General features: G+C 51.3%; 1 protein-coding gene across 2 annotated transcripts in view; it reads right to left on the reverse strand.

Annotated features, from left to right (window-relative positions):
- GNA12 (G protein subunit alpha 12) overlaps nt 1-25,277 on the reverse strand; it is a 77,633-nt gene that overhangs the window by 21,043 nt on the left and 31,313 nt on the right. Inside the window, exon 2 of one of the 2 annotated variants that reach the window (XM_027527744.1) lies at nt 13,648-13,863. The exons of the other annotated variant lie outside the window; for it this stretch is intronic. Within the exon in view, the coding sequence (XP_027383545.1) occupies nt 13,648-13,863 (216 nt within the window). The remainder of the gene's footprint in view (nt 1-13,647; nt 13,864-25,277) is intronic. 2 annotated transcript variants of the gene reach the window in all.

Genomic DNA, 25,277 nt, shown 5'->3' on the forward strand with positions numbered 1-25,277 from the left:
GGATCCCTTTCCTCTTGCTTGTTCCGTTCAGTTCAGTCGCTCAGACGTGTCCGACTCTTTGCGACCCCATGGACTGCAGCACGCCAGGTTCCCTGTCCGTCACCAACTCCCGGAGCTTGCTCAAAGGCATGCCCATCGAGTTGGTGATGCCATCCAAGCATCTCATCCTCTGTCATCCCCTTCTCCTTCCGCCTTCAATCTTGCCCAGCATCAGGGTCTTTTCCAATGTGTCAGTTCTTCGCATCAGGTGGCCAAAGCATTGGAGTTTCAGTTTCAGCAGCAGTCCTTCCAGTGAATGCTTAGGACTGATTTCCTTTAGGGTGGACTGGTTTGATCTCTGTGCAGTCCAAGGGACTCTCAAGAGTCTTCTCCAACACCACAGTTCTTGCTTGTAGTCTTTACAATTCCTTTAGGGTGGATTTGCTGATGATAAACTTCATCTGAAAGTGTCCCTTTTCCGTCCTCAATTTTATAGAATTCTGGCTTAGGAGTTGTGTTTTCTCATAGGCACCACCTCAAAGCATCGTTTACTATTTCTGGCTTCTGCTGTAACTTTGAGGAAGAAAGCTGTCAAAATGTCACTCGTTGAAAGCTCATCTCTACCTTTTTCTGTAGTTACTTTTAAGATTTTTCTGCCTTTGGTTTTCTGCAGTTCTGATTTATCTCCTTATGGGCTTTACTATTAATCTTGCTTGGGATTCACTGGAATTCTTGACCTTTTGATCTGAGGCACTTTGTCAGCCGTTACCTGTTCTAATGCGGTCTCTGCCCCAGTCTTCTTTCTGTACATCCTGCTTCAATGGACACTGGACCTTCTCACTCCATCCTCCGTACCTCTCAACCTCTTTTGTATTTTCCCTGTTCTTGCCTCTCTCTTCTACATTCTCATCTGTTTCTGGGCCCAAGCAGCAAACGGAAATCTTCTCTGGAAAAGACCCTCTAACCCTAAGCCTTCTTCCACTATTTCTTCTACACTATTAATACTCTTTTATGGGGTACAAACTGCCAAGTTTTTATTTTTAGTTTTTGTATTTTTCAATTCTACAAGTTCCAATTTGCTCTTTTAAAATAGGTTATACCACTTTTTAGTAAGTTTCCAGTTTTTCCTGGAGATATTTTCTTTCTTTCTGCACACATAAAGTTACATGTGTAGAAAGAGTACTTGTTTATACACATACTTTACACAGACAACTTGACGGGGGTGTGAAGGACAGCTGCGTTACAATCTGTACGTGGCAAGCTTGAGGCCTGAAGCTGGAGGGTCTGCTTCTGCTGTCTGTCCTCTCTTCTGGTTCCAGGAATTGCAGGCTGTTGGCTGGCTCCGTGACGCCTGCTGTCCTTAAAAACGTCCTTTGTGGGGAATCTCCAAGGCTTAGGATTAGGCTGTCTTTCCCAGAGAGAGCTTCCACTTGCTCCTTGGGCACACGACCTGTCTGGAGGCCCTTTAACCTGAATTCAGAGCATTGGGGTTCTGGGTGAACGCGGGGGGTTGTTTCGCCTCTTTCCTGCTCTGGCTTGGCAGCCAAGCCCAGCTCTCTTCTCTCCCCCTCCTTTTCTGGGCTCACTCTGGCCTCACCCTCTGAGGTCCCAGCTTATGACAGAAGAGTCTCCTATAGATTCCTCAGCTTTGGCAATCTTAACGTTTCTCCCTCGTGGTGAGACCCTGAGAAGTCTGCAGAACGTCACAGCTTGGGCTCGCCGTTTAGATCACCAGCTCTCTCAGGGAGAAACTGCTGCTCGGGGCGGCTTATCGCTCAAGGTTCAACTGTCTTAGGGTTTGGCCTGGTCATTCTTTACGGTCTTGTCAGCGCTTATATGCTTTCATAAAGTTATTTTTAACATTTTATCTAGGATTTTAAGTTATTTTCGGCAGGATTCTCTAGATAACTAGTCCACTGTAATTAGAAGCCGGAAATCTTGCAATTACTGCTTTAGGATGAGTTCCTCGGGAGCTGAACTACCACCAGAGGATTCAGCACTTCACGTTTCAACTTAGAAGCTGAATCACTTTATGCTCCTGTCCCCTGTGTGAGTGAGTGACGGACCTATTTCCTGAGACACCAATCAACCCAGGACAGTATCAATCACCTCCGATCTGACAAAAGTTGCCTCGGCACTGCTTCTATTTGCATCTCCGTGGTTAGGAGCAAGGCTGGTAATGCTGTCTTCCTTCGCTCGGTCTTCTGTTGACATACAAGAGCTTGCTCACACAGGCTGAAGCTGTTTGATGCACTGACATATAAAAAACACCTTTGTTTTATGTTTAGGATTGTGTTTCTTGTAGTTTGTTATTTGCCTTTTGCCTTACTTTATGCTGACTTTTCCCATACGAAAGTTAAAAATGTTTACTTAGTCAAAACCATTATTCTTTTCCTTCGGGGTTTCTGGCCTTGTTATCATGCAACATCTTGCATTTTAAAATCTACCGTGGATCGCATTTCCATCCTGGGCCAGTCACTGGCTTACAATGCGCCAGAAATAAGGCTTGCAGCAACATTTTTCACAAAGACCTATATTAAAATAGGTTTTCTGAGGTCTGTAAGTATATAATACTCATTGTGATGAATGAGACGAGGGGAAAGGCCAGCATCATAAGCAGGAGCACGAAGTTTCTCACCAGCATGGGATCCAAGAATAGCAAATGCCCCGCTTCCCGCCTCTGCGCCCTCAGGCCTGAGCCACCCCAGAGGGAAAATAGGAGCGCCACCCTCTGTGGGGCGGGGCTGAGCACACCGAGACGCGTCCTGACCTCAGCTGGGCCGTTCGGCAGCTTCAGGCAAATCTCTTCAACCCCCAGGCCTCGAATTGTTGCAATATCAAACAGGATTTGGTGAGAGGATTTCTCAAGTCCCTCTGACTCTAATAGTAAGTTTTAGGAAGGCTGAGATTCCCCATATAGATCGTACTGGCAAAGGTAATTTAGTTTGAAAGGTGGAAAAACTCACACACATGTGAAAGTGAAAGCTGCTCAGTCGTGTCCGACTCTGCGACCGCACGGACCACACAGTCATGGGATTCTCCAGCCGGATACTGAAGTGGGTAGCCTACTCCTTCCCCAGTGGATCTTTGCGACCCAGGAATTGAACCAGGGTCTCCTGCATGGCAGGCGGATTCTTTAACAACTGAGCTATCAGGGAAGCCCTCCCCACACACATGCACAGTATCAAACCAAAACTAAGTAATCTCCGATAATTCCACTTTCTCGAGAAATGAGTCACTAACTTCTGACATTTCTGACAGTGTAAGGTTAAAAAATGATGCATCGATGCATTTCTTCATGTCTATGCGTATATGCGTGTGCTAAGTCACTTCAGTTGTGTCCAACTCTGTGCGACCACGCGGACTGCAGCCCACCAGCCTCCTCTGTCCATGGGATTCTCCAGGCAGGGACACTGGAGTGGGCTACCATGCTGTCCCCCAGGGGAGCTTCCCGACCCAGGGGTCGCACCCGGGTCTCTTATGTCTGCTGTGTTGGCAGGCAGGTTCTGCTGCTAGTGCTGCCCGGGAAGCCCGCCTATCTGTATATCTGAGTATAGATTAAGAAGCTGTGGCACCTCCGCACCATGGAATGTGACTCAGAAATGAAAAGATGTCTACTGATCCAGGAGCAACCTGGGTGTGTCTCAGCTGCATTAGGATGAGTGAGAAGCGTCAGCCTCGAAAGGCCGCATTCTGCACCATTCCATCTGTACGATACTCCCCAGATAATAACTGTTTAGAGACAGAGAGCAAACAGCTGGCTGCCAGGGGTGAGGGGCGGTGGGGAAGGAAGGTGACTCTGGGGCAGAAGGAAGCCCTTCTCCGTGGAGACGCATCTTGACCACGGTGGTGGTTACGCAGCCCTTTGTGTGACACGTGGCGTGACAGAGCTATGCACACTCACTGTTCAGATATCAGACTAGTCACGTGACAGGCAACCGGACCGTTAGGGAAAACCGGGTCAAGGATGGGGCACCTGTGTACTGGCCTTGTCATGTCCTGTGGATCTGTAACTACTTCCAAAAAAAAAACTGTTAGAAAAAATGAGCATCTAGCGGGAGACTGGTACAAAGCAAGAGAAACCTGCGTCCGACGGGGAAAAAGCAGCAAGGGATGGGCAGCAACTCACCAGCGGACAGACACACACGGCTAACGAACACCTGGCTTCCCTGGGGCTCAGACGGCAAAGAACCCGCCTGCAGCGCAGGAGACCTGGGTTTGATCCCTGGGTGGGGAAGGTCCCCTGGAGAAGGGAATGGCAGCCCACTCCAGCATGCTTGCCTGGGAAATCCCAGGGATGGAGAAGCCTGGCAGGCTACAGTCCATGCGGTCGCGACCAAGTTGGACACGACTGAGTGACTAAGCACATGAAAAGAACTACTGATCTTGGGAATTCTCGCTTATCAGGTTGGTCAAAATTGAAGAATAAAACATACGCATGCGGGCGCGGAAGGACATCCTCTCACGGCACGCAGAAGGCGCGGCTGGCCGGACAGGAAGCCACCAGTGAGACCCCAACCAACCAGAAGCCGGAGCCTGAGAACTCAGCCTGTCCTCCGTCCGCCCCCCGCCGCCTGGCACAGGACAGGGCGGACCCACCCGGGGAGGGCGCGGGGCCCCCGAGCTGCTGTAACTCTGCCCTGCTCATCTCCATCAGGCCTGGCATTCCTCAAGGCAAGGCCTGAGGAGGTGAAGGGGAACTGGTCTTTGCAGAAAGACCAGGGTCACTTGGTCCGACACCCGTGTCCTGGCAGAGGCCTTGGACCTCGAGAAGGCACCTGACGTGTCCTGACGAGTGGGGCGGCACGTGCTCTGTGCTTGGAGGGCTGGTCCAGACCCGCGGAGCAGCCTGGGAGCCGCCTACAGCGAGAGGCGCGCTCTCCACCCGAGTCCTGAACACGAAAGACAGCACACAGCGCCAGGCCCGTGAGCCTCACCGTCGACCGTCAGGCTGAGGTGCAGGGGGCCCTGGTCAGCCGGGTGGACAGTGAGACTAGGCGACCTGCACATTCCTCTCCAGGCCTGAGGTCCACAGACCCGACACCACTCGTCACCCGCCACGCCCGTCACCGGGATTACCGCAAAAGCCTCTGTCGGGCCTCCCTGTCTATCATCCACACAGCTGCCACAGGGACCCGGCTAAGATGGAATCAAGCCGCCCCACTCCTCTGCCCCAAGTCCTTCCAGCGGCCCCTGCAAGGCCTCCATAAGCCTCTCTGCTCTGCAGACTGGGACACATGTCAGTTCCCACCCCAGGGCCTTTGCACTTGCTCCTCTTCTGGCTAGAACACTCCCCTCACCCCAGGGCGTGCTTTCCCGTCTTCTTCAGAGGGTGCTCACATGCCCCTTGGGGCGCTCCGTCAGCTCGGACCATGAGCCGAAGCACAGAGGCTTAAACAACACGGCTGTGGGCCCCTGGCCACGCAGGGTATGCCGCGTCCTCACAGTGTATACTGTGGTTCATGCTGACCGCCCAGCTCAACGCTGACGGCTTGTGGGAAGGAGAGAGGCCAGGGCGGACTGCCCGGTCATTCAGAGGGCCAGTCTCAGACCTTGTTCCCATGGCGACATCCAACCAGGATGAGCAGGACTTGCAGCCTGGCCATGGCCACACACTCAGCTCAGCCAGCACGACGGACGGGAAAACGAAAGGTGGGGAGGACGGCGAGCCCTGATGGCAGCGCCCCGTGACCCCTGCTTCTCCCTTGAGGCCCCCCCCACATTCTCCACCCAGTTCCCTGCTTTATGTTTCCCGAATACACGCAACACGTAAGCTCGTGCGTGCGTGCACACACTAACACACGTGGTGGTGCACACACACGCACACTCGCCTGTTACTGACGTATTTACTGTCTGTCTCCCTTGTCAGAGTGTCAGCTCCACATGGTCTGGGATCTTCCTGTTTGTTCACTGTGCTTTCCCAGGATTTGTAAGTGCCTGACACGTGGTGCTGCTCCACAAAACTGTGCTGAATGAATGAATTCCACGAAACTAAAATAGACGCGCAAGACTGGAGGCACAGCTGCGAGGCACGGCCCACGTGTAGCACGTGAGAACAGCACCCCGACTCGGCCTTCCCTGGGGTCCACACTACACACCAGAACCCCACCGCCAGCATCCCAGAGGGAGAAGGTCCCCAAGGGGCTCCGCCAGCCGAAAACCATGCTCGGCCGCCTCCCCAAGTGGTGGCCTCTGAGAGGAGGGGGACGGGCCGGACGGTGCCTGCGTCAAGTTTCCCGAAGGAGAGGGTGGGCTTCCCTTCCGCCCCCTCCTCCCGCTCCTGCCTGGCGGCCACGTCTGAAAACAGGAGCCACGCAGCAGGACAGGGCAAGGGTCTGGACAGACACCCGCCCTGCCAGCCCTTCCTTCAGGTGACAGACAAAGGGAGTGTCCCTGCTGTTCCAGCTTCCGGGGAATAGTACAGACACCCAGGAGTCTTGCGCCTGCCACGAACAGCAGGGGCCACTGAACAGCAGGGGCTACCACCGTTCGAAAGTGGGAAAGATTCTTTGAGACATTCCGGAAGGTACCACGGGTAACTCCAGGGAAAAGGCACGCCCCACCCCCCCACGGCACTTTCTGGGGGTTCTTCTGTCTTCCTTTGATATAAACTTTAGACTACAGCATTAAAATAAACATCAAGTGGGTAGGTATCTTGACAGCAGAGAAAAGAGGAGGAGGCAAAGGTGGGCCCGGGGGACGGTTGAGTCTGGCAGAGAGACCCCTGGACTCCACCCCTTCAGAGGAGCCAAGAAACAGCCCTGAATGGCCTGCGGGCATCGCTTGTCATTCAAACAAGCGGTGACTTCAGGAGTTCTTTCTTTTTTGTCTTTATTGAATTGATTACAACATTGCTTCAGTTTTCCGTTTTCTTGGCCTGGGGCGTGTGGGAATCTCAGCTCCCAGACCAGGATTAAACCCGTACCACCCCGCCCCCCATTGGAAGGCTAAGTCTTAACCACTGGACCTCCGGTTCCCAGGACTCATTCCCAATCAACCAGCGACCATGACACTGTTCCTCCAGCGGTTGAAAGTAACCGCCGAACCCTGAGAGTGGACTTCTCTCCTAGAAGGACAAGGAGCTGGGGCAGAAAACGCCCCAAACCACCCGTGCACTATATGTCACTTTGTTTCATGTGGCCTCAAAGTCACAGAAGTTATCGGGGCTACAAATCAAACCACCTCATCTTCCATTTACTCTCACCCTCAAGTGCCTCACAGCCTGCTTCCTAAGAAAGCTCAGGCAAAGAATTCTGAAACCCAATTAAAATCACACCAGCAAAAGCATGTTGAGTGCAGCACTTTAACAGCATCATCTTTTAGGATTTCAAATAGCTCACTGGAATTCCATCACCTCCACTAGCTTTGTTCATAGTGATGCTTCCTAAGGCCCACTTGACTTCGGACTCCAGGATGTCTGGCTCTAGGTGAGTGATCACACCATCATGGGTATCTGGGTCACTGAGATCTTTTTTGTATAGTTCTTCCGTGTAGTCTTGCCACCTCTTCTTAATATCTTCTGCTTCTGTAAGGTCTATACCATTTCTGTCCTTTATTGTGCCCATCTTTGCATGAAATGTTCCCTTGATCTCTCTAATTTTCTTGAAGAGATCTCTAGTCTTTCCCATTCTAGTGTTTTCCTCTATTTCTTTGCACTGATCACTGAGGAAGGCTTTCTTATCTCCTCTTGTTATTGTTCGGAAATCTCCATTCAGATGGGTATATCTTTCCCTTTCTCCTCTGTCTTTTAGAGTCTCTTCTTTTCTCAGCTATTTGTAAGGCCTCCTCACAAAGACAACCATTCACCTTTCTGTACTTCTTTTTCTTGAGGATGGTCTTGATCCCTGCCTCCTGTACAACGTCACGAACCTCTGTCCATAGTTCTTCAGGCACTCTATCAGATTTAATCCTTTGAATCTATTTGCCACTTTTACCGTATAATTGTAAGGGATTTGATTTAGGTCATACTTGAATGGTCTAGTGGTTTTCCCTACTTTCTTCAGTTTAAGTCTGAAGTTGGCAATAAGGAGTTCATGATCTGAGCCACAGTCAGCTCCCAGTCTTATTTTTGCTGACTGTATACAGCTTCTCCATCTTTGACTGCAAAGAGTATAATCAATCTGATTTCGGTACTGACCATCTGGTGATGTCCACGTGTAGAGTAGTGATCCACTGGATCAAAGAAAAAGCAAGAGAGTTTCAGAAAAACATCTGCTTCATTGACTACACCAAAGCCTTTGACTGTGTGGATCACAACAAACTGTGGAAAATTCTTAAAGAGACGGGAATACCAGACCACCTTTCCTGCCTCCTGAGAATCTGTGCAGGTCAAGAAGCAACAGTTAGAGCTGGACATGGAACAACAGACTGATTCCAAATTGGGAAAGGAGTCCATCAAGGCTGTATATTGTTACCCTGCTTATTTAGCTTATATGCAGAATACATCACGCAAAATGCTAGGCTGGATGAAACACAAGCTAGAATCAAGATTGCTGGGAAAAATATCAATAACTTTAGATATGCAAATGACACCACTCTTATGGCCGAAAACAAAGAGGAACTGAGGAACCTCTTGATCAAAGTGAAAGAAGAGAGTGAAAAAGCTGGCTTAAAACTCAACATTCAGAAAACTAAGATTATGGCATCCGGTCCCATCACCCCATAGGAAATAGATGGGGAAACAATGGAAACAGTGAGACTTTATTTTCTTGGGCTCCAAAATCACTACAGATGGTAACTGCAGCCATGAAATTAAAAGATGCTTGGATCCTTGGAAGAAAAGCTATGACCAACCTAGACAGCATATTAAAAAGCAGAGACGTTACTTCGCCAAAAAAGTTCCATCTAGTTAAAGCTATGGTTTTTCCAGTAGTCATGTATGGATATGAGAGTTGGAGCATAAAGAAAGCTGAATGCCAAAGAATTGATGCTTTTGAACTGTGGTGTTGGAGAAGACTCTTGAGTCCCTTGAACTGCAAGGAGATCCAACCAGTCAATCCTAAAGGAAATCAGTCCTGAATATTCATTGGAAGGACTGATGCTGAGGCTGAAACTCCAATACTTGGGTCACCTGATGCGAAGAACCAACTCATTTGAAAAGATCCTGATGCTGGGAAAGACTGAAGGTGGGAGGAGAAGGTGACGACAGGATGAGGTGGCTGGATGGCATCACCGCCTCAGTGCACATGAGTTTGAGCATGCTCCAGGAGTTGGTGATGGACAGGGAAGTCTGGTGTGCAGCAGTCCATGGGGTCACAAAGAGTCGGACACGACTGAGCGACTGACCTGAGCAAAAGCACAGGCAGCTTTCCAAGGTAGCAGTAACCTGTGGGGTCAAGCCCTTCTGCAAAGTGGCTGGTTTGTTCTTTTTTTTTCCTAAAAAGATGTAACCACCACAGAACACAAGCTGACGTCTGTTTCAGGAACGCAAAGGAGAATTTGGGGACTACTCTATCCCAGAGCCTCACTGAAGAAGCATTCCAAGCCTGAGAACTTCAAATCGTGTTTCTCTGGCCCTTACAGAGTATATCCATCAGGTGAGGGGTGGGTGAGGACCATGGGGACCCTGTGAGCTGATGCGGTGACCCCGGGGTAATGGAAGCCCCAGATGTCACAAAGCCTGAGCACAACACGTGTGGAGTTTATGCCAGGCGTGAGACGGGTGATTCGATTCTTCTTATACTCAGCATGCTCCTCACTCAGCCACAGAGTGACTTTCCTCTTAGAACCTCACACCGTCCACTTCTAAGGCAGCAGCAGCATCCACACACACCACGGAGGTGCACGGCTCTGCTCTGCTGTCGTTCTACAACTCAGCACCACAGCGAGCCTCGTCTAGCGATCCAGCGCTCTCTGATAAGGTTACACAGACTCAATTCTTCTAAGCATGGCAGAAAAGAAAAAAAAAAAGTCTCTGTAATTAGAGAATCGCTTGACTTTCAGAAATCAAGAAACAGACTTCCCTCCTCTGAACTGAATCTCCAATTCCATCTTCCAAAGCTGAAGAGATGAAGACATTTTCAAGGAAGCACCGTGCCCTGCCACTGGGAAACAGGAACTGGAGGAAGGAAAAAGATGATTCATAATACAGTGAACTTTGATTTTTGCTTTTTTTAAACATTCAAGAGTGTGAAGCAAAAAGCATCAGAGAGAAGGGCCCATGGTCTCCGTGTGCGCTGGACCCCAAACATCGGAACGAGTAAGTGTCGGGGTCAGAGTCGGTCAAGAGGATTTCGGTGAGGACTCCGGCAGAGGCACCAAAGTGCCCCACAGCCGCCCAGTCCTCTAAGAACAGGTACACCGAACTCATCGGAACAGGAAGTCGCCAAACGCAGCTCAAGGTCTGCGGTCTTGGGAGTCGCGCTCACTGCCCCCGGTCCCACAGCAGAGCGTGAGGGCTGGACGCGCACCCAGGCCTCGGGCGCCCCACGGGGTATCTCCCTTCACGGCGTCCCTGGCTCCGGGAGGTGGTGGTGCGGCCTTGTGCCCGGGAAGCCAGGCCAGAACTGACCCAGCACCAGGGAGGGGCAGACGCGAGAAGCAGTGCCAGCCACACACAGAGCTCCCACCCATCCTCCACCCCCCGAACTTCGTTCTGAGCCAACCAAGTTCCTTTACCAGGTACGGCAGCTGGAGGCGGGACCTGCACACAGCCTGCCGAGCCGGGCGGCGCCTCTCTGGCCCCCTCCGCCCACCCGCGCAGGCCCACACTCTTGCAGAGACCACCCCCCCACACCTAACAGGGCCCAGTTCATCCCCACCTCATCCTGAGACAGTTGGCCCCCAAACATCTCCCCGCCCCTCCTGTCAGGCGGAATTGCTTGCCTTCTCCCTGTATGCACGGCGTAGCTGGATACTCCTCAATCACACTTCTCAGCACGTTTTATGGCAGTTATGTGCTTGCGTATCTGTCTTACCAGCTTTTTGAGGAAAGCCGAACTTGACCTCAGCAGAGTGCCTGGCTCACAGGTGAGGCTGAGTGAAAGAGCACCCACCAGTGTGCCCAGCGAGGAGCATGGACAAGGGCCTGACAGGCCGCCCAGCACACTCACACCCTAGATGCAGCACTCGTTAAACGCGGCTTGTAACACTCAGCTCTGCAGCGTACGTTTCCTTCCGGGGTACACTCTCAACTCATAACGGCAATTTCCACCCACGCTCTGAAGAGACTATTCTTTCCCAGACCATTTCAGTTTGTGGGTTTATGTGGGGGGGGCGGAGCCTCAGGGCTTGCCAGGGGGCACAGTGGTCAAGAACCCACTTGCCAATGCAGGAGATACAAGAGACGCAGGTTTGACCTCTGGGTCGGGAAGATACCCTGGAGAAGGAAGTGGCAACTCACTCCAGTACTCTTGCCTGGAGAATTCCATGGACAGAGGAGCCTGGCGGGCTGTAGTCCACGGGGCTGCAGAGAGTTGGACATGACTCAGCACACACGCATGGTAGGGGGATCTAAACCCCAATTTCACACATAAGGGTCTGTGTATTCTCCAGCTGTGTCTGATAGTCATGCCCTTTAGAATATTAACAATTCTTTTCTGTGGTAACTATATCTCCTAGTTCATTTGACTGTTTCACTTTAAAGTTGAGAATGAATGTGAAAATGAAAGTTCTAAAAATGTCATCCCTCAGATCCACCGATGGATTTTAAAATCCGTGGGTGAAAGCTTGAAGGGAAACAGGATATCTGCAGAGTCGCAAAGCACCTCCCCCCAATATTTTTTAATAACAGAGGACAGTAGTGACCTCACAGTGGAGACACGTGGCACACAGCACGTTAACCGAGTAATCAAGGCCCCCACCACCAGGAACCAGACACATCAGGAGCTCACACCTCCGATGGGATGCTCAGAGGACACAGTGTCACTTCAGTGGTTTTCTTGCCAAAAAAGAAGAGGTTTTCTTGCTCATCCTAATGGTGAGAAAACACCCAGACAGACCCAAAGGCGGACGTTCTACAAAGTGACTAACTAGTGCTCTTTCAAAGCGTCAAGGTCACGAAGACCCAGGAGAGACCAAGGGGCTGTCCCTGATGGAGACGCAGGAGACGCGAGGGCCACGTGCAGGGTAGGCTCCTGAGTCTGATCCTGGCTCGTGAGGAGGACATTCGAGGAAAAGCAGTTGAATCTGAATGAGGTCCCCAGTTTAATTCAGAGCAGTGTGGCCCTATCAATTTTCTGGCTGTGCCGAGACGACTGTGTAAGATGAGAGGGTGGGGGATCAGATGAAAAGTACACGGAAGCTGAACTGAAAGGATTATCCGGCAGACTGTGCAGAACACCTCAAATACAGGAGGAAAATGCACAGAACTCACTAGTAAAAAATTAGCAAGAGACATAAATGGGCATTTCCCAGAAGAGGAAACATACAGCCAATAATTCAGGGAGATTTCAATTAAGCCCTAAGGAGACACTAGGGGGGAACACAGTGTACCCCAGCTCCCTCGGCTAAGAGGGGGTTCTTACGCACCTCTGAAGTCGGACAGCACCTAGGGGAGAGCTACGGGGGCTTCTGCTGCTGACACAGGCAGGTGCAGCTGCTCTGGAAGACGACTGGACACATTCTGTCTGTCTGCAGGCGCAGACGCCCTACAACTGGCCAGTTCCCCTCCTCGGTGTATGTCCCAGAGACCCCCGGACACGGGCACCTGGGGACTCACGGGAGAGGTCAAGGAGCATTCGTTTCTAACAGCAAAACACGGAAAACGACCCCAAGGTACACCCACGAGGGAACAGGTGCATCCGGTACACCCACACGGCAGAAGGGCAGACGGCCGTGAACGAGCAAGAACCACAGCCACGCACGCTGCCTGAATATACGTCACAGCACTGCAGGAGTCAGAAAAATACATACAGCGAGAAACCGCTTATGTGAAGTGTAGAAACAGGGAAAACTCAAGACTCTGTTTTTAAAAGATAAATACCTATTACGGCAACACCATAGAGACAGGCAAAGGACCGGTGATGTGAAACTCGGGATCCCGGTTCTCAGCGGGCAGAGGGGTGTGGTGGGCAGTGAGCCTTCTGCACATCCCAGGGAGAGGGCATTCACAGCAGCCGGGCGCGTGCATTCCAGTTACAGGAGAAACCCCAGACCCATCTCTGCAGACAGTTAATGTTGAAGGATACTTAGGAAAAAAACGGGAATGCAGACAGGCTAAACGCCCCAAACTTTCTGTTTACAGACTCATATCCTAGATGAAGCTAAGTGACGAAGATGACTAGGCCTTCTGAAACTTTTAGGCTTTAAAATGAAAGGGAAGAACCTAGGCGAACAGCTTGGAAGAGCTCCTGTGTGCTTCCCAGGCACAGATCTGAGGCCACTCATGGTCTGCTGGGCAGGACCCATACGTCACAGCTGGGACGTTCTCTTAAGGATTCGTCGATTTCCTACGAAGAACGATACTTAGAAAGTTCGAGCTCCTTGAGTTACGCCAACACTTAGTATTTTAAGAATCCTTCATTTTCCTTGAATGGAAACATTTATCTAGCCTGAATGAATTAATATCGTTCCTTCTCGAACCATTTACATGGCTTAATTAGCATTGGGTATTTCTGATCTTCAGTATCAGCATTTAGAGCAAGTTACGGTTCGCCTGTGCTTTCAGAGTTTGTAAAGGGGAACCCCACGAGGCCTACGGCCGTGGTGCCGAGACGTGGGCTCACTCACCAGCTGGAACTCGCTCCTGCGGCTGAACGCCTCCCTGATGCCCGAGTCCCCCCAGAGCGCGCTCAGGGCGGGCACGTACAGCTGGAAGGTGGCGGGGTCCACGGGCAGCCCTGCCTTGTTCTCGAAAGCCATGAGGAACATCCCGTGCTTCTCATTTTCAGAGTACTGCCAGGGGATACCGAGCTTGTCTCGTGCATCGACCAGAACCCTCGAGCCCTGGGAAAGAAAAGAAAGAAGACATTCAGAGTACTGCCATGGGATACCGAGCTTGTCTCGTGCATCAACCAGAACCCTCGAGCCCTGGGAAAGGAAAGAAAGAAGACAGAGGGTTTCATGGCACTGCAAAGGCTGAGTCGCAGTGGAGAACGTGGCGTGGGCACGGACAGTCGTAGAAGCAGGAGGCTCAGGAGCTGCCAAGCCTGCAGCCAGCGTCTGTCTCTGGGTTTGCTCTGTCCCGGCACGAGCGCTGCGCTCCCGGGGACATGGCTATCAAGGTGGAGGCTCACACAGACCACATGGCAGGTCTGCCCTGTGCCATCACTCATTTGAAAAGGTCCCGAGAGGGAGACGCCAGGTCGGGGAAGAAGTGGCCACAAACGTGCCAAGTGACGTGTGAAAAAGAGCGCGAACCACGGCGCTGGGAGAGCCCGTGTTTGAGGACAACTGCAGCTGCAGCCCCGCTGCCCTGTCACCGCCGAGCCCAGGCAGCTCCGGCACCGCCGAGGACACCCCGCCTGGAGGAGTAAACACACAGGCGGTCAGAGCCGGGAGACTGAATGGGGAGCAGCGGAGCAGGCACGTTTCAGACGTGCCTGGGAGGATGGGGAACCAGTCTCATTGTTGTGCTGATTTCCTCCCAGTTAAAAATAAAGTCGGGATTTCCCGCCTTTTCCTCACCTCACTGACAGAGTCAGAGGTGCAGAAGCGGCCTCAACTAAAACAGGATGCGGGCAGGCGGCCAAACTGCGGACATGCTGCTGCGGGGACAACGCCTCCCTGGGCAGGCAGCAGGCCCGGTCCATCACCCTTGGCTCCGTGCTTGAGCGTGATCAGTGCGCTGTCTACAGAAGCTTCTGGGCTCTGCTGGGGACCCGCTGAATGCTCCCTGCACACCAGCACCGGGTGAGCCCCGGGCTGCAGCACAGCCACCCCCACCCCGCCATCTGGAAAGGCCTTGGCTGGCTCAGAGCGGTCTGGGGGACCCAGGACATGGAGAGCAGTCCCCTGTCCCCCAGCACAGAGGACATCAGGACACCACTGCTCAGCTGGCACTTACTTTTCTGAGAAAAAGAACAGCTCTATTGGAGCACCGGTCACAGAACATACAATCCCCCCATCGACTGTGTAGAGCTCAGTGGCTTTCAGTTGGCAGTTATTCTAAAAACCTGGGGCAAAGGAAACAACCAGTTCTGCCCCCTGCAGATCTCTGCTGGAGCATCTGCCGAAAGGCAACCAAAGGTGAGGTGAAAGGCGAAGGGGAACGGTGACCCAGAGTGCAGCTGCGGCCTCCCCTCCAGACCTGGTGCCCAGCACTGCCAGGTTAGAAGTGCCCCTGTGAGCTCCTGCCTCGGGGTCCATGCCCAGTCCCTCTGATCCACAAACGCGTTTAATGCTTCCTGGGGGCAGAGCACTGAGATACACACTGCAGGAAAACAAAGGGCTGACGAAGCAGTGACCGAGCCCCTGAAACTCAGAGCCTGGCCCGGGAGACACAGACGTGGATGTAGATGATTAACGCCCGTTAATAAGAAAAAGAGGGCTGCTCTGGTGGTTCAGATGCTAGAGAATCTGTCTGCAATGCAGGAGACCTGGGTTTGATCCCTGGGTCAGGGGGAGATCCCTGGAAGAAGGGAATGGCAATCCACTCCCGTATTATTTCCTGGAGAATGCCATGGACAGAGGGACCTGGTGGGCTACAGTCCATGGGGCTGCAAAGAGTTGGACATGACTGAGCAATTACCAATAATAAAAACTGTCAGAAAACTATGAAGAGAGAATTCTTTAACTTGCTAAGGAACACCGACAAAACTCTCTGCAGCAAACATCAAAAATCCATGGTAGGAGACTGAGCGCTTCAGGCAAGAACGGGAACGAGACCAGAACACCCCCTCTCACCACTGCTATTCAACACGGCTCCACGGCAAGGCGGGGGCAAGAAATGTAAGGTGCATGGATTAGAGAGAAGAAAATAAAACTAAGCCTGTTTGCAGGTGAAACAAGGGTCTATGTACAAAATCCCAAGGAATCAATCATAGAAAACCTCCTAGAATCCAAGCGAATTCAGCAAGGCTGCTGGGTGTGAAAACTGACACAAGGAAGATGTCTTTCTATGTACTAGAAATTTACACATGGCAACTGAAATGTAAAGTCGTGAAATCTTTAGCTGTGCCACGCGGTGTGCGGGGCCTCAGTTCTGTGACCGGGGTCAAACCTGCTCCCCCTGCAGTGGACTGTCAGGGAAGTCCCAGAAGCTGAAATCTAAAATGCAGTGCTATTAACAATCACAAGCACAAAGACGAAACACTTAGGTATAAATCTAACAAAACACACACAGGACTTGTATGCTGCAAACTATAAAATGCTGGTGAAAGAAATCAAAGATGTAATAAACGGCGGGGCATACCATGTTCATGGATTGGAAGCATCAACATAATGATGACACGCTCTCTAAACTGATACACAGGTTGAATAATCTCTATCAAGTCCCAGCAAGATCTTTTATGGATATAGAGAGAACTATTATAAAATTTATATGGAAAGGCACTATATTAAAACAATTTTGAAACAGAAAAATTAAGCGGGAGGAATCTAATTTCCAGACGTATTATTACATTGCGACCGTAAGCAAGACTCTGTGGTACCGTGATGGACTAGGCACACAGATCAATGGGGCATAACAAAACCCAGACACAAGCACTATGGTCAACTGCTATTTTTTTTTGAAGATCCAAAAGCAATTAAGTAGAGGAAGAATAGCCTTTTTAATAAATGATATTGAAGCAACTGGACATCCATAGGCAAAGGAAAAACAAAATCAAAACAAAACCTTGATCTAAACCTCACGCCTCATACAGAACTGACTCAAAGCATAAAACTACAGCAGAGTAGAAAATCTTCAAAGTCTAAGGCGAACAGGCCTTAGACAGGACACAATGCATAGTTCAAAGAAGAAAAATGGCTTCCCTGGTGGCTCAGATGGTGAAGAAGCTGCCTGCGGTGCAGGAGACCTTGGTGTGCACCCTGGGTTGGGAAGATCCCCTGGAGGGGGGCATGTCAGCCTGCTCCAGTATTCTTGCCTGGAGAATCCCCGTGGACAGAGCCTGGTGGGCTGCGGTCTGTGGGGACGCAGAGTCGGACATGGCTGAGCAACTCACACACACAGCATACACTGATAAACTGGATTTCACGGAAATTAAAGCTTTTGCTCTCCAAAACACTTTAAGAGAATAAAAAGACAAGCTTGGGACTGGTAGAAAATATTTGCCAACCACATATCTGACAAATGACTCGTATTTAGAATATACAAAAAAATGCTCAAAACTCAACAATTTAAAGAAACAAAACAATCCAGTTGGGAAGTGGGCAGAGACACGGAGAGCCGTTTCACCAGCAAGCACGCAGACAGCAAATAAGCAGAAGACAAGACGTCCAAGTTCACTGGCCACCAGGGAGAAGCAGACCAAGGCTCTGATGAGAAGACGTCACGACACATCTATGAAACAGCCCAAACCAAAAAGTGAGCGACAACGTAGAACGGCAGCGAGGAGGCCGAGACGTGCGAGCTCTGACACACCGCTGGTGCGGATGTGAAACGCGGCAGCCGCTCTAGAACACAGGTTTTCAGTTTCTTTAAAAAAAAAAAAAGAAAAATTAAGCCCATGCTTTATATACAATGCAGCATACCATACAATCTCACATTTATGCCAGAGAAACGAAAATGTACGTCCTCACAAAACCCCGTGCAGCGATGTTCACAGCAGCCACAAACCACAACAACCTAGGCGCGGTGATGCTTTAATAAACCAAGCGTCCGGCTGCGGCACCTCGTACCACGGAGCACGATTTCAGGATGAGAACGGGCACTGATGTGTGCAACCTAGACGGATCTCAGAGAAGCATACCGTGTGCTTCCGCTCATATAATGCTCTCGCCATGATAAAATCACAGGGTGGAAAGCACCCTAGTGGCTCCTGGCGGGGGACTGGCAGGAGGGGGCGGCTGTGGCCGTGCAGCTGGAGGAGCTCCCTGGGGTTTGGGGCAGGTCTGTGTCCTGAGGACACCGGTGATGCTACGCGTCAGCGTCTCACACACACTGGACCGACCTCGGTCTCCTGGGCTTGATGCTGCACTACAGTTAAACAAAACGTAACCACTGCGGGAAACTCGGAGATACCACTCTGTGTGGTCGCAACTTCCTGAGAATCTGTATTTCAAGTAAAAAGAAAAAACAGTTAACCAGCAATTAGAGATACATGTTCCAATCACACGCTGTAGGAAGGGAAGGTTACTAGAGGCCATAGGAAGAGAGACTGGTCGGAAGAGCTGAGGCTGGAAAGCACTACCCTGAGAGGAGTTTTTGAAGCCCCGGTTCATTTCAACAAGTGCCCACAGCTCATCAGAGCCCACTCACCCGGAGGGCGGGGAACAGGACGCACACCAGGCCCCCGGGGGCCTTCCTCCCTGCCTCCCCGTCCCTGCACTCTCTGAGACATCACCCCAAACTCCCCACCGCCTGCAGAGACACAGACGCTTCAGCAAGCGCCTGGGTCGTGCTGGGAGCAGGGATTTCACCGGTGAGATTCCAGGCAGAGGGTCAGGCTCCTTGGGGCGATTCAGAGAAAGCCTCCCCCAGGCCGGAAAGGGGCTGGATCAGGACCCCAGCCCCCACATGCCCCAAGCCAGGCGGCCACACCACCCACCACCCTTGACGGCCCTGCCCACAGGACTCCCATGCGGCACATGCGCTCTGACCACGAGGTGTCTGCTCGGGGCTCCGACTCCCCGAGGAGCACGGCCCCACTTGCGGGTTCAACTGAGCTCCCTCGGGAGCTGATGTCGGAGGCGAAGGCAGGGAACCAGACAGGCCTCAGAGGCCTGAGTGCTCGTTTACCAAGACTGCTTTCAACGCTGCACAGACCAGGCCTGCCCTAATTATTGGGGTGAGCATAGGTTTGGCTGTAAAAAAAACCCGGTGTATCCAAAAGCAGCCTGTGTTCCCACTGCGTGCTGCCACCCAGGCAAGCTGGAACCGGTCCAGATTAACTTCACCCAAACTCGAAGAAAGGCCCCTTATTTCTCTTTTAGAAATCCAGGGAAACTGGCAAAACTGCCGACAGACTTAGGACGCTACCAGCGGCTGTAGCCACCTTCTGTGTCTTAGTCACTTCGTTTGGAGGGAAAGACAGCAAGCGGAGAGACAAAAAGGACAGCTTTCTTTTGCCCTTACTGTGAATTATTCCAGTCAAAAACCACTGTCTACTAACTTTGTTCTAAATCTGCAAAACCAAGCTCCAGGGAAGTTTTCTACTGTGGGACATCTGCTTAAAATCTGAGTCCAGTTTTCCTTCCTTTTTATTTATTTATTTTTTTTAAATTTTATTTTATTTTTAAACTTTACATAATTGTATTAGTTTTGCCAAATATCAAAATGAATCCGCCACAGGTATACATGTGTTCCCCATCCTGAACCCTCCTCCCTCCTCCCTCCCCATACCATCCCTCTGGGTCGTCCCAGTGCACTAGCCCCAAGCATCCAGTATCGTGCATCGAACCTGGACTGGCATCTCGTTTCATACATGATATTTTACATGTTTCAATGCCATTCTCCCAAATCTTCCCACTCTCTCCCTCTCCCACAGAGTCCATAAGACTGTTCTATACATCAGTGTCTCTTTTGCTGTCTCGTACACAGAGTTATTGTTACCATCTTTCTAAATTCCATATATATGCATTATTATACTGTATTGGTGTTTTTCCTTCTGGCTTACTTCACTCTGTATAATAGGCTCCAGTTTCATCCACCTCATTAGAACTGATTCAAATGTTTTCTTTTTAATAGCTGAGTAATACTCCATTGTGTATATGTACCATAGCTTTCTTATCCATTCATCTGCTGATGGACATCTAGGTTGCTTCCATGTCCTGGCTATTATAAACAATGCTGCGATGAACATTTTTAGCAAGACCTTAGGGCCTTTGGAAATGCTACATACACTCTATTTTGAAGAAATGATAATTATATACATATATATGTATCTCCCTGTCATGACATAGAGTTGCTAAGTTCTTAGCAGGCATAACTGAATAATAAAATATCTTGCCCTAGCCTTCTCCAGTCAAAGGCCAGTTTCCTAAAACACAAAGGCTAGGACAATTCTAAAACCCATGCACACTCACAAGCGAAAATCAAGGCTGAAGGCAATTTACTTGAGTCTCATTAACAGTCACTTTAGGAGTTCTTCTTTCGGTAACAGTGTTACTCAAGTATTAACTTGTTCAGTAACCATGCATTTTATTCACTCACCCAAACATAAGCAGTTAAAGTCCTAAGCAGATTGATGACTTCATCTCAATACTATATGACACTTTAAACTATTCGAAGAACACATTTTTAAAACAACTTATAAATCCAGCAATTTCAGCTTCTAGTCAAAGAACAGCTCCCCTGTCTGCTGGAGATGTAGATTTGGTGGGGGGGTGGGGGGGTTCAGTTTTACTGGAAGAAGACCAAAAATCGCAAATCCTGTTATCTTGTTTCAAAATAGATTTTGTTAGTTTAGCCCCTAATCAAACCAAATCTTTTTAGATCAGTCATTCCTTACTAAAATCTTCCCACAATAAATACTAAAGCTCAGAGAGACATTAAGCGCTCGATCAAATGAGCTCTCCCTATAGAACCGAGCCCCATGAGGAGCCTGTCGAGGCTGCGCGCTCACCCGACTAGAAGCCCTCGGGGCCTGCAGAGCCCTGCTTTTGTGCTCCCGCTGTTGGTTTAAACCCACGGGCAGAGCTGTTTGCCTCTGGCCAGCATCCAAATAAAAGAAACGCTGCCAGCAACGTAAACAGGATGCACTTCTTTAAGTTAATGAGCCCAGCGAGCAGAGGCAGATGGCTGCACTTTGCCTTCTCTGAGGCTGGAGTGGAGGTTACCTTCTCATTTAGAGGTCGGAGAAGAAGCCAGGGGTGGAGGGGCGTGCAGGAAGCGGCCCATCAGAGTGCCGTCAGCCCCGGACAGAGCTGGCGGGCCTCCGGGGCCCCGTGCCCACCAGGCCCGTCCTCCCGTGAGCTCTGGGAACGAACCTCTGCCCTCACGGCATAGCCTGTCCCTCGCCATGCTCCTACTTCAGGAGGGCTGCCTGGCAGAGGGCCGTGCCAGGGAACAGGGACAGGCCAGAAGGGCACTCCGCATGGTGCCTGCTCCGAGCTCGCAGTACTGTCACAGAAGCGGCCAGAGCATCTTTAGTGCCGGCCAGAGATCACCACCACCGTCAGGGAGGGGGTAGAAAGGCCATGGGACAGTGGGAAGTGTCACATCAGCGAGGGGAGCAGGTTAAGCCAGACTGCAGCGAGCTAAGACGTCTGGAATTTACTCTGGGAGACACTGGGAGCAAGCAAGGCTCTGGGAAGGAGCGGGACAAGGGCAGGGCTCTGCCTCCAGACTCCAGACTCCAGAGATGGGAAGGAGCAAGTGCAGGTGGGGAGGGCGGTCAGGAGGGGCGGCCAGGCTCTCCTGTGCACAGATGACACACAGCAAGATGAGTTCCAAAGGCAGAGAGCATGGGACGGCTTAGCAGGGGGCGAGGCTTGGATAAGTTTATGACAAATTAAATTTAACAGGGCAATGGGATATCCAAGGCCAAGTTTTCAGGAAATAGACGTATTAAAGGAAAACTCCAGGTGTAGGAAGTAGAAGTAAATTAGCACAGTAAAAGTGGAAGTAAATTAGCACAGAGAAGTAAATTAGCACCATCAGCTTTTTTTTTTTTTGGCTGCCTAGGAAAGGCTGGTTCCCCTATAAGTTAAAAAAAAAAAAGAAAAGAAAAAGAAAGGAATTCCACAGCAGTGTAGAATTCCTTGGATCTTCTAAGCTGGAACATGAAAAGCCACGCTAAATTTCAGACCTCAGGACGTAAGGGGTTGTGAAATCGACTCCTGCAGCCACACGCTGACAACGGCCACTGTGCGTCGTCCACTCGCCCAGGCGTGTGAGCCAGAAGCTACTTGACTAAACGTCTCACTAAATGTTACAGAGACAAACAGAGGTGAGCGGCGGGGCGCGGTGGGGAGTGAAGCCTTCTTGCTGAGGGCAGAAAATATTAAATAAACTTTGGACTAAATAAATACTCAATGTCATTCCAAGAGGAAAAAGGCCTGTAAACACTACAGACAGGCAACGCTGCTTAATATGCTGTGTTCAGGGCTATCCAGAGTCAAGCTGGGACTCAGCACTGCGGATGGAATGATTTAGTGAGAATTTTTAAAATAAAAATATAGTGGTAAATACCTGAATAAATTGTAAACAGGAAGGGTAAATGCCTCATAGAATCCCCGCTTCAGTTAAGACAGATATGCGTATATGCGGAGAGACCCCCACGGATGGGTGTGCTGTGAGCGCATCTCATCTTCGCGACAGCGTGAGGTGTGCAGGGCTGTGCCCACTTTACAGGTGGGAAAACGGGAGCTCGACCACCCAGCCGTCGAGCGTGACTCTGGGACTCTGAAGCGTGTTTTTCCACCTCCATTCTCTTCCTCTACGGGTGTGTCTGGGGAGATAAGGGCACAGAGAGGCACGAGGGAGAAGTTGTGTCTGTTTGCTGCCTGTTTTCACGCAGCTGACAGCAGGCGCCGAGGCCAGAACCGTCTGAATTGACCTTCCATGACCCAGCATTTCTGGTGCTCTCCAGAATTTTTTTTTTAAAGCCATAATTAAGCTAGAAGCATGGGATATGCCACATGCCCGGCTAAATCAGAGGACACGGAGTAAGTTCAGCTTCTCCTTTAATCTCTAAACAGTGGAAATCCTCACACACCGTCCAGGCAGCACAGACACGGCACAGCCCGTGGCCATCCTGCCCCACACAGGCGCCCCCAGCCACCCGTGGCCGCTGAGCAGAGGGCCATGGCCAGTCTGAACTGAGGTGTGTTAGTTCAGAGACTGGACTTCAGAAACTCACTACAAACGATCCAGGTATTTTGTCTTTTAATACTGATCACAGGTTGAAATTACACAGCTGGGAGTTAGGAACCTCCTGAAATGATAACGTTTTGGATAGTTGAGGACCTTCAAGTGTAACTATAAAGTCGCCTTCACGTGTCTCCTCCTCTGCTTAATGTGGCTAATCTGAAGTGCACAGTGGCTCGCGTCATGGTTCTGTTGGACAGCACTGTTTGTGTGCACACGCTAGAATTAAACTGCTTTGCACCGCACGCTCCACATTCATGCATCTCCTTCCCACTCACACAGACGCGGACAGGACACGCCGTGGCCTCCGACACGGGTGCAGAGGCCACGCACAGCGGCACAGCTCAGCAGCAGCCTTGGCAGGACGCGGGCTCTGCCACCTCGGTGCCTGTGAAAAGTGGCTTCAGTTCCTTAAGACACCGGCCTGCCCCAGGAGCCCGCGCCTCCCCTGCAGGCTGGCACCCGCCCCGGTAGGCCCACATTCACAAGGGGCCCAGAGGGGGTGCGCTGGACAGCGCTGGAACCCTGGCCACCGGCCTCCACTGGGAGGAATAAACACCACCCGCCCCGCTGTCAGCAGGCGCCCTGGTGCTGCCTTAAAAACAGGCCCACACCCCCACCGCTTCCTGCCACTCCCTCGGAGATGGCTTTGGTCCAGCCACCAGCATCTCTCACCTGGATCACGGCAAACCTTCCGACTGGCCTGCACATCTACATGTGTCCCCATCAGTCTCTTCTCAAAATGAGGTCACGGTGCCCTCTGCCCAACCCCACAGGGCCCTTTCTTATTACAGGAAAAGCCCAGAAGGCCCGACCCCTCTTCCTCCTGCTCCACGCTGCGGCCTGAGCACCTCTGGGTCTCGACGCCCGAGACCCTCCTGCCCCAGGCATGCACAGGGCCCGCTCCTGTCTCCTCCGAGCCTCTACCTTAACCACTGCCTGCAGCCATGCGGCGCCTGCCCTTCCCAACCTCCCCTGCTTTCTCTTTCGTGAGCCTTTACTGCTGCCCAGCGAATGGGCCCGACAGTTACTCACCCGCCTGGGTTGCTCTGTTTCTCCCCCACTGGAATGAGCGGCCCCTGAGGACAGGTTCCTCTGTCTGGTTTGCTCACCTGGAACCCCCAGGGCTGCACACAGATGTATGAGCTCAGTGGTCTCGGGTTCCTGTCCTGCTAAGCCAGGATGAACAACCCTTCCTACGTCTCACGTTGCAGCAAGGAGTACCTGAGGCAATAGATACTGGATGCCAACAATCAGATTCGCCTTGTGCCAAAACTGGTCTAAAAAAAGACGCAAACTGAACATCACTAGTCATTCCAAGTCCCTTCTCACGGGAAATCTCACGCGTGAGCAATCAACATTGAGGTTAATAAATTAATATTGGCCCATTCTTTATTTGAAAGCAATTTAGTTACAAAATGGGTCTGGAAAGTTCCTTTTAAAACTAGCTCATTTTGGTACATCAAAGATAAAAAGAAAAACCTGTTCAGAGGAAAATTTCAACCAAAGCAACAGCCTAAATGACTGTAAGGAGCCGCTGAAACCTGCAGAGCGACAGTTTAAACAGAAGCACACGTCTCACCCGCGTGTGCCGCTTTCTTACAGCGCACGGGTGCTGCCATAAGGCAAAAGCAAGTCTTTGAAAGCTCACTGGATGTGGAGCAGCCTCCAGCACGAGGCCAGCTCCCACAGCAGGCATGACAAGCGGCGTCCCGTCCTTGCGGGGAGACGTTCTAACCTCAGAAAGGGATCAACCCCAGAAGCGGAGGGGACCCCTCGTGAAACATGGAGCTCACAGTTTCAGGGTTTGCTGCGAAGGCCAAATGGTAGGCGTAACAATAACCACGTCGCCTCCTTTAGGAGGAGCCTGGCTCAGGGTCCCATGGGGAATAAGAAGAATCTGCATCTGACACGACAGATCCCAGCGATCGCTAGAAAGACAGTAAGGAAAAAAAACAGAACTGGGGCAGCGGGCCTGGAGGCTGCCACGCACGGGGACGGGGCAGCAGCCCAGCCTGCGTCAACAGCAGGTGTGGAACGGGAAGAGGGCTTCTCGTGCAGGCGGGTGAGGGCTCCCCCATCCACAGCCGCGGGAGGCTAGAACTGGAGGAGGCGCAGCCCGAGTCCCCGGGCCGGCAGTACCGACAGACCCTGAAAGGGAGGCCCAGCTCCCGCCGGTGCTGCTTTCCATCCCCCAGCCTCACGGTGCCAGGCCTGGGCTCAGAGGTGAGTCACACACCCTTCAGGGACACAGCCTGGGCCCCATTCAGCACTCAAGGGCAGCTTCACAGCGCTCAGACTTTACAGACGACTGTGAACAGTGCCTATTACCAAACTTCTGTTCACCAACAGACTTCTCAAAACGGCATTTGAGGCGAGACCGCCACCTACAATGCACGTACCGGAACGTGCGCCGCCCACACGCCAAAGGCTCTAAAGCAGCAAAGGA

Source organism: Bos indicus x Bos taurus, chromosome 25 (assembly GCF_003369695.1).
Source record: "Bos indicus x Bos taurus breed Angus x Brahman F1 hybrid chromosome 25, Bos_hybrid_MaternalHap_v2.0, whole genome shotgun sequence".
NCBI classification, from domain to species: Eukaryota; Metazoa; Chordata; class Mammalia; order Artiodactyla; family Bovidae; genus Bos; species Bos indicus x Bos taurus.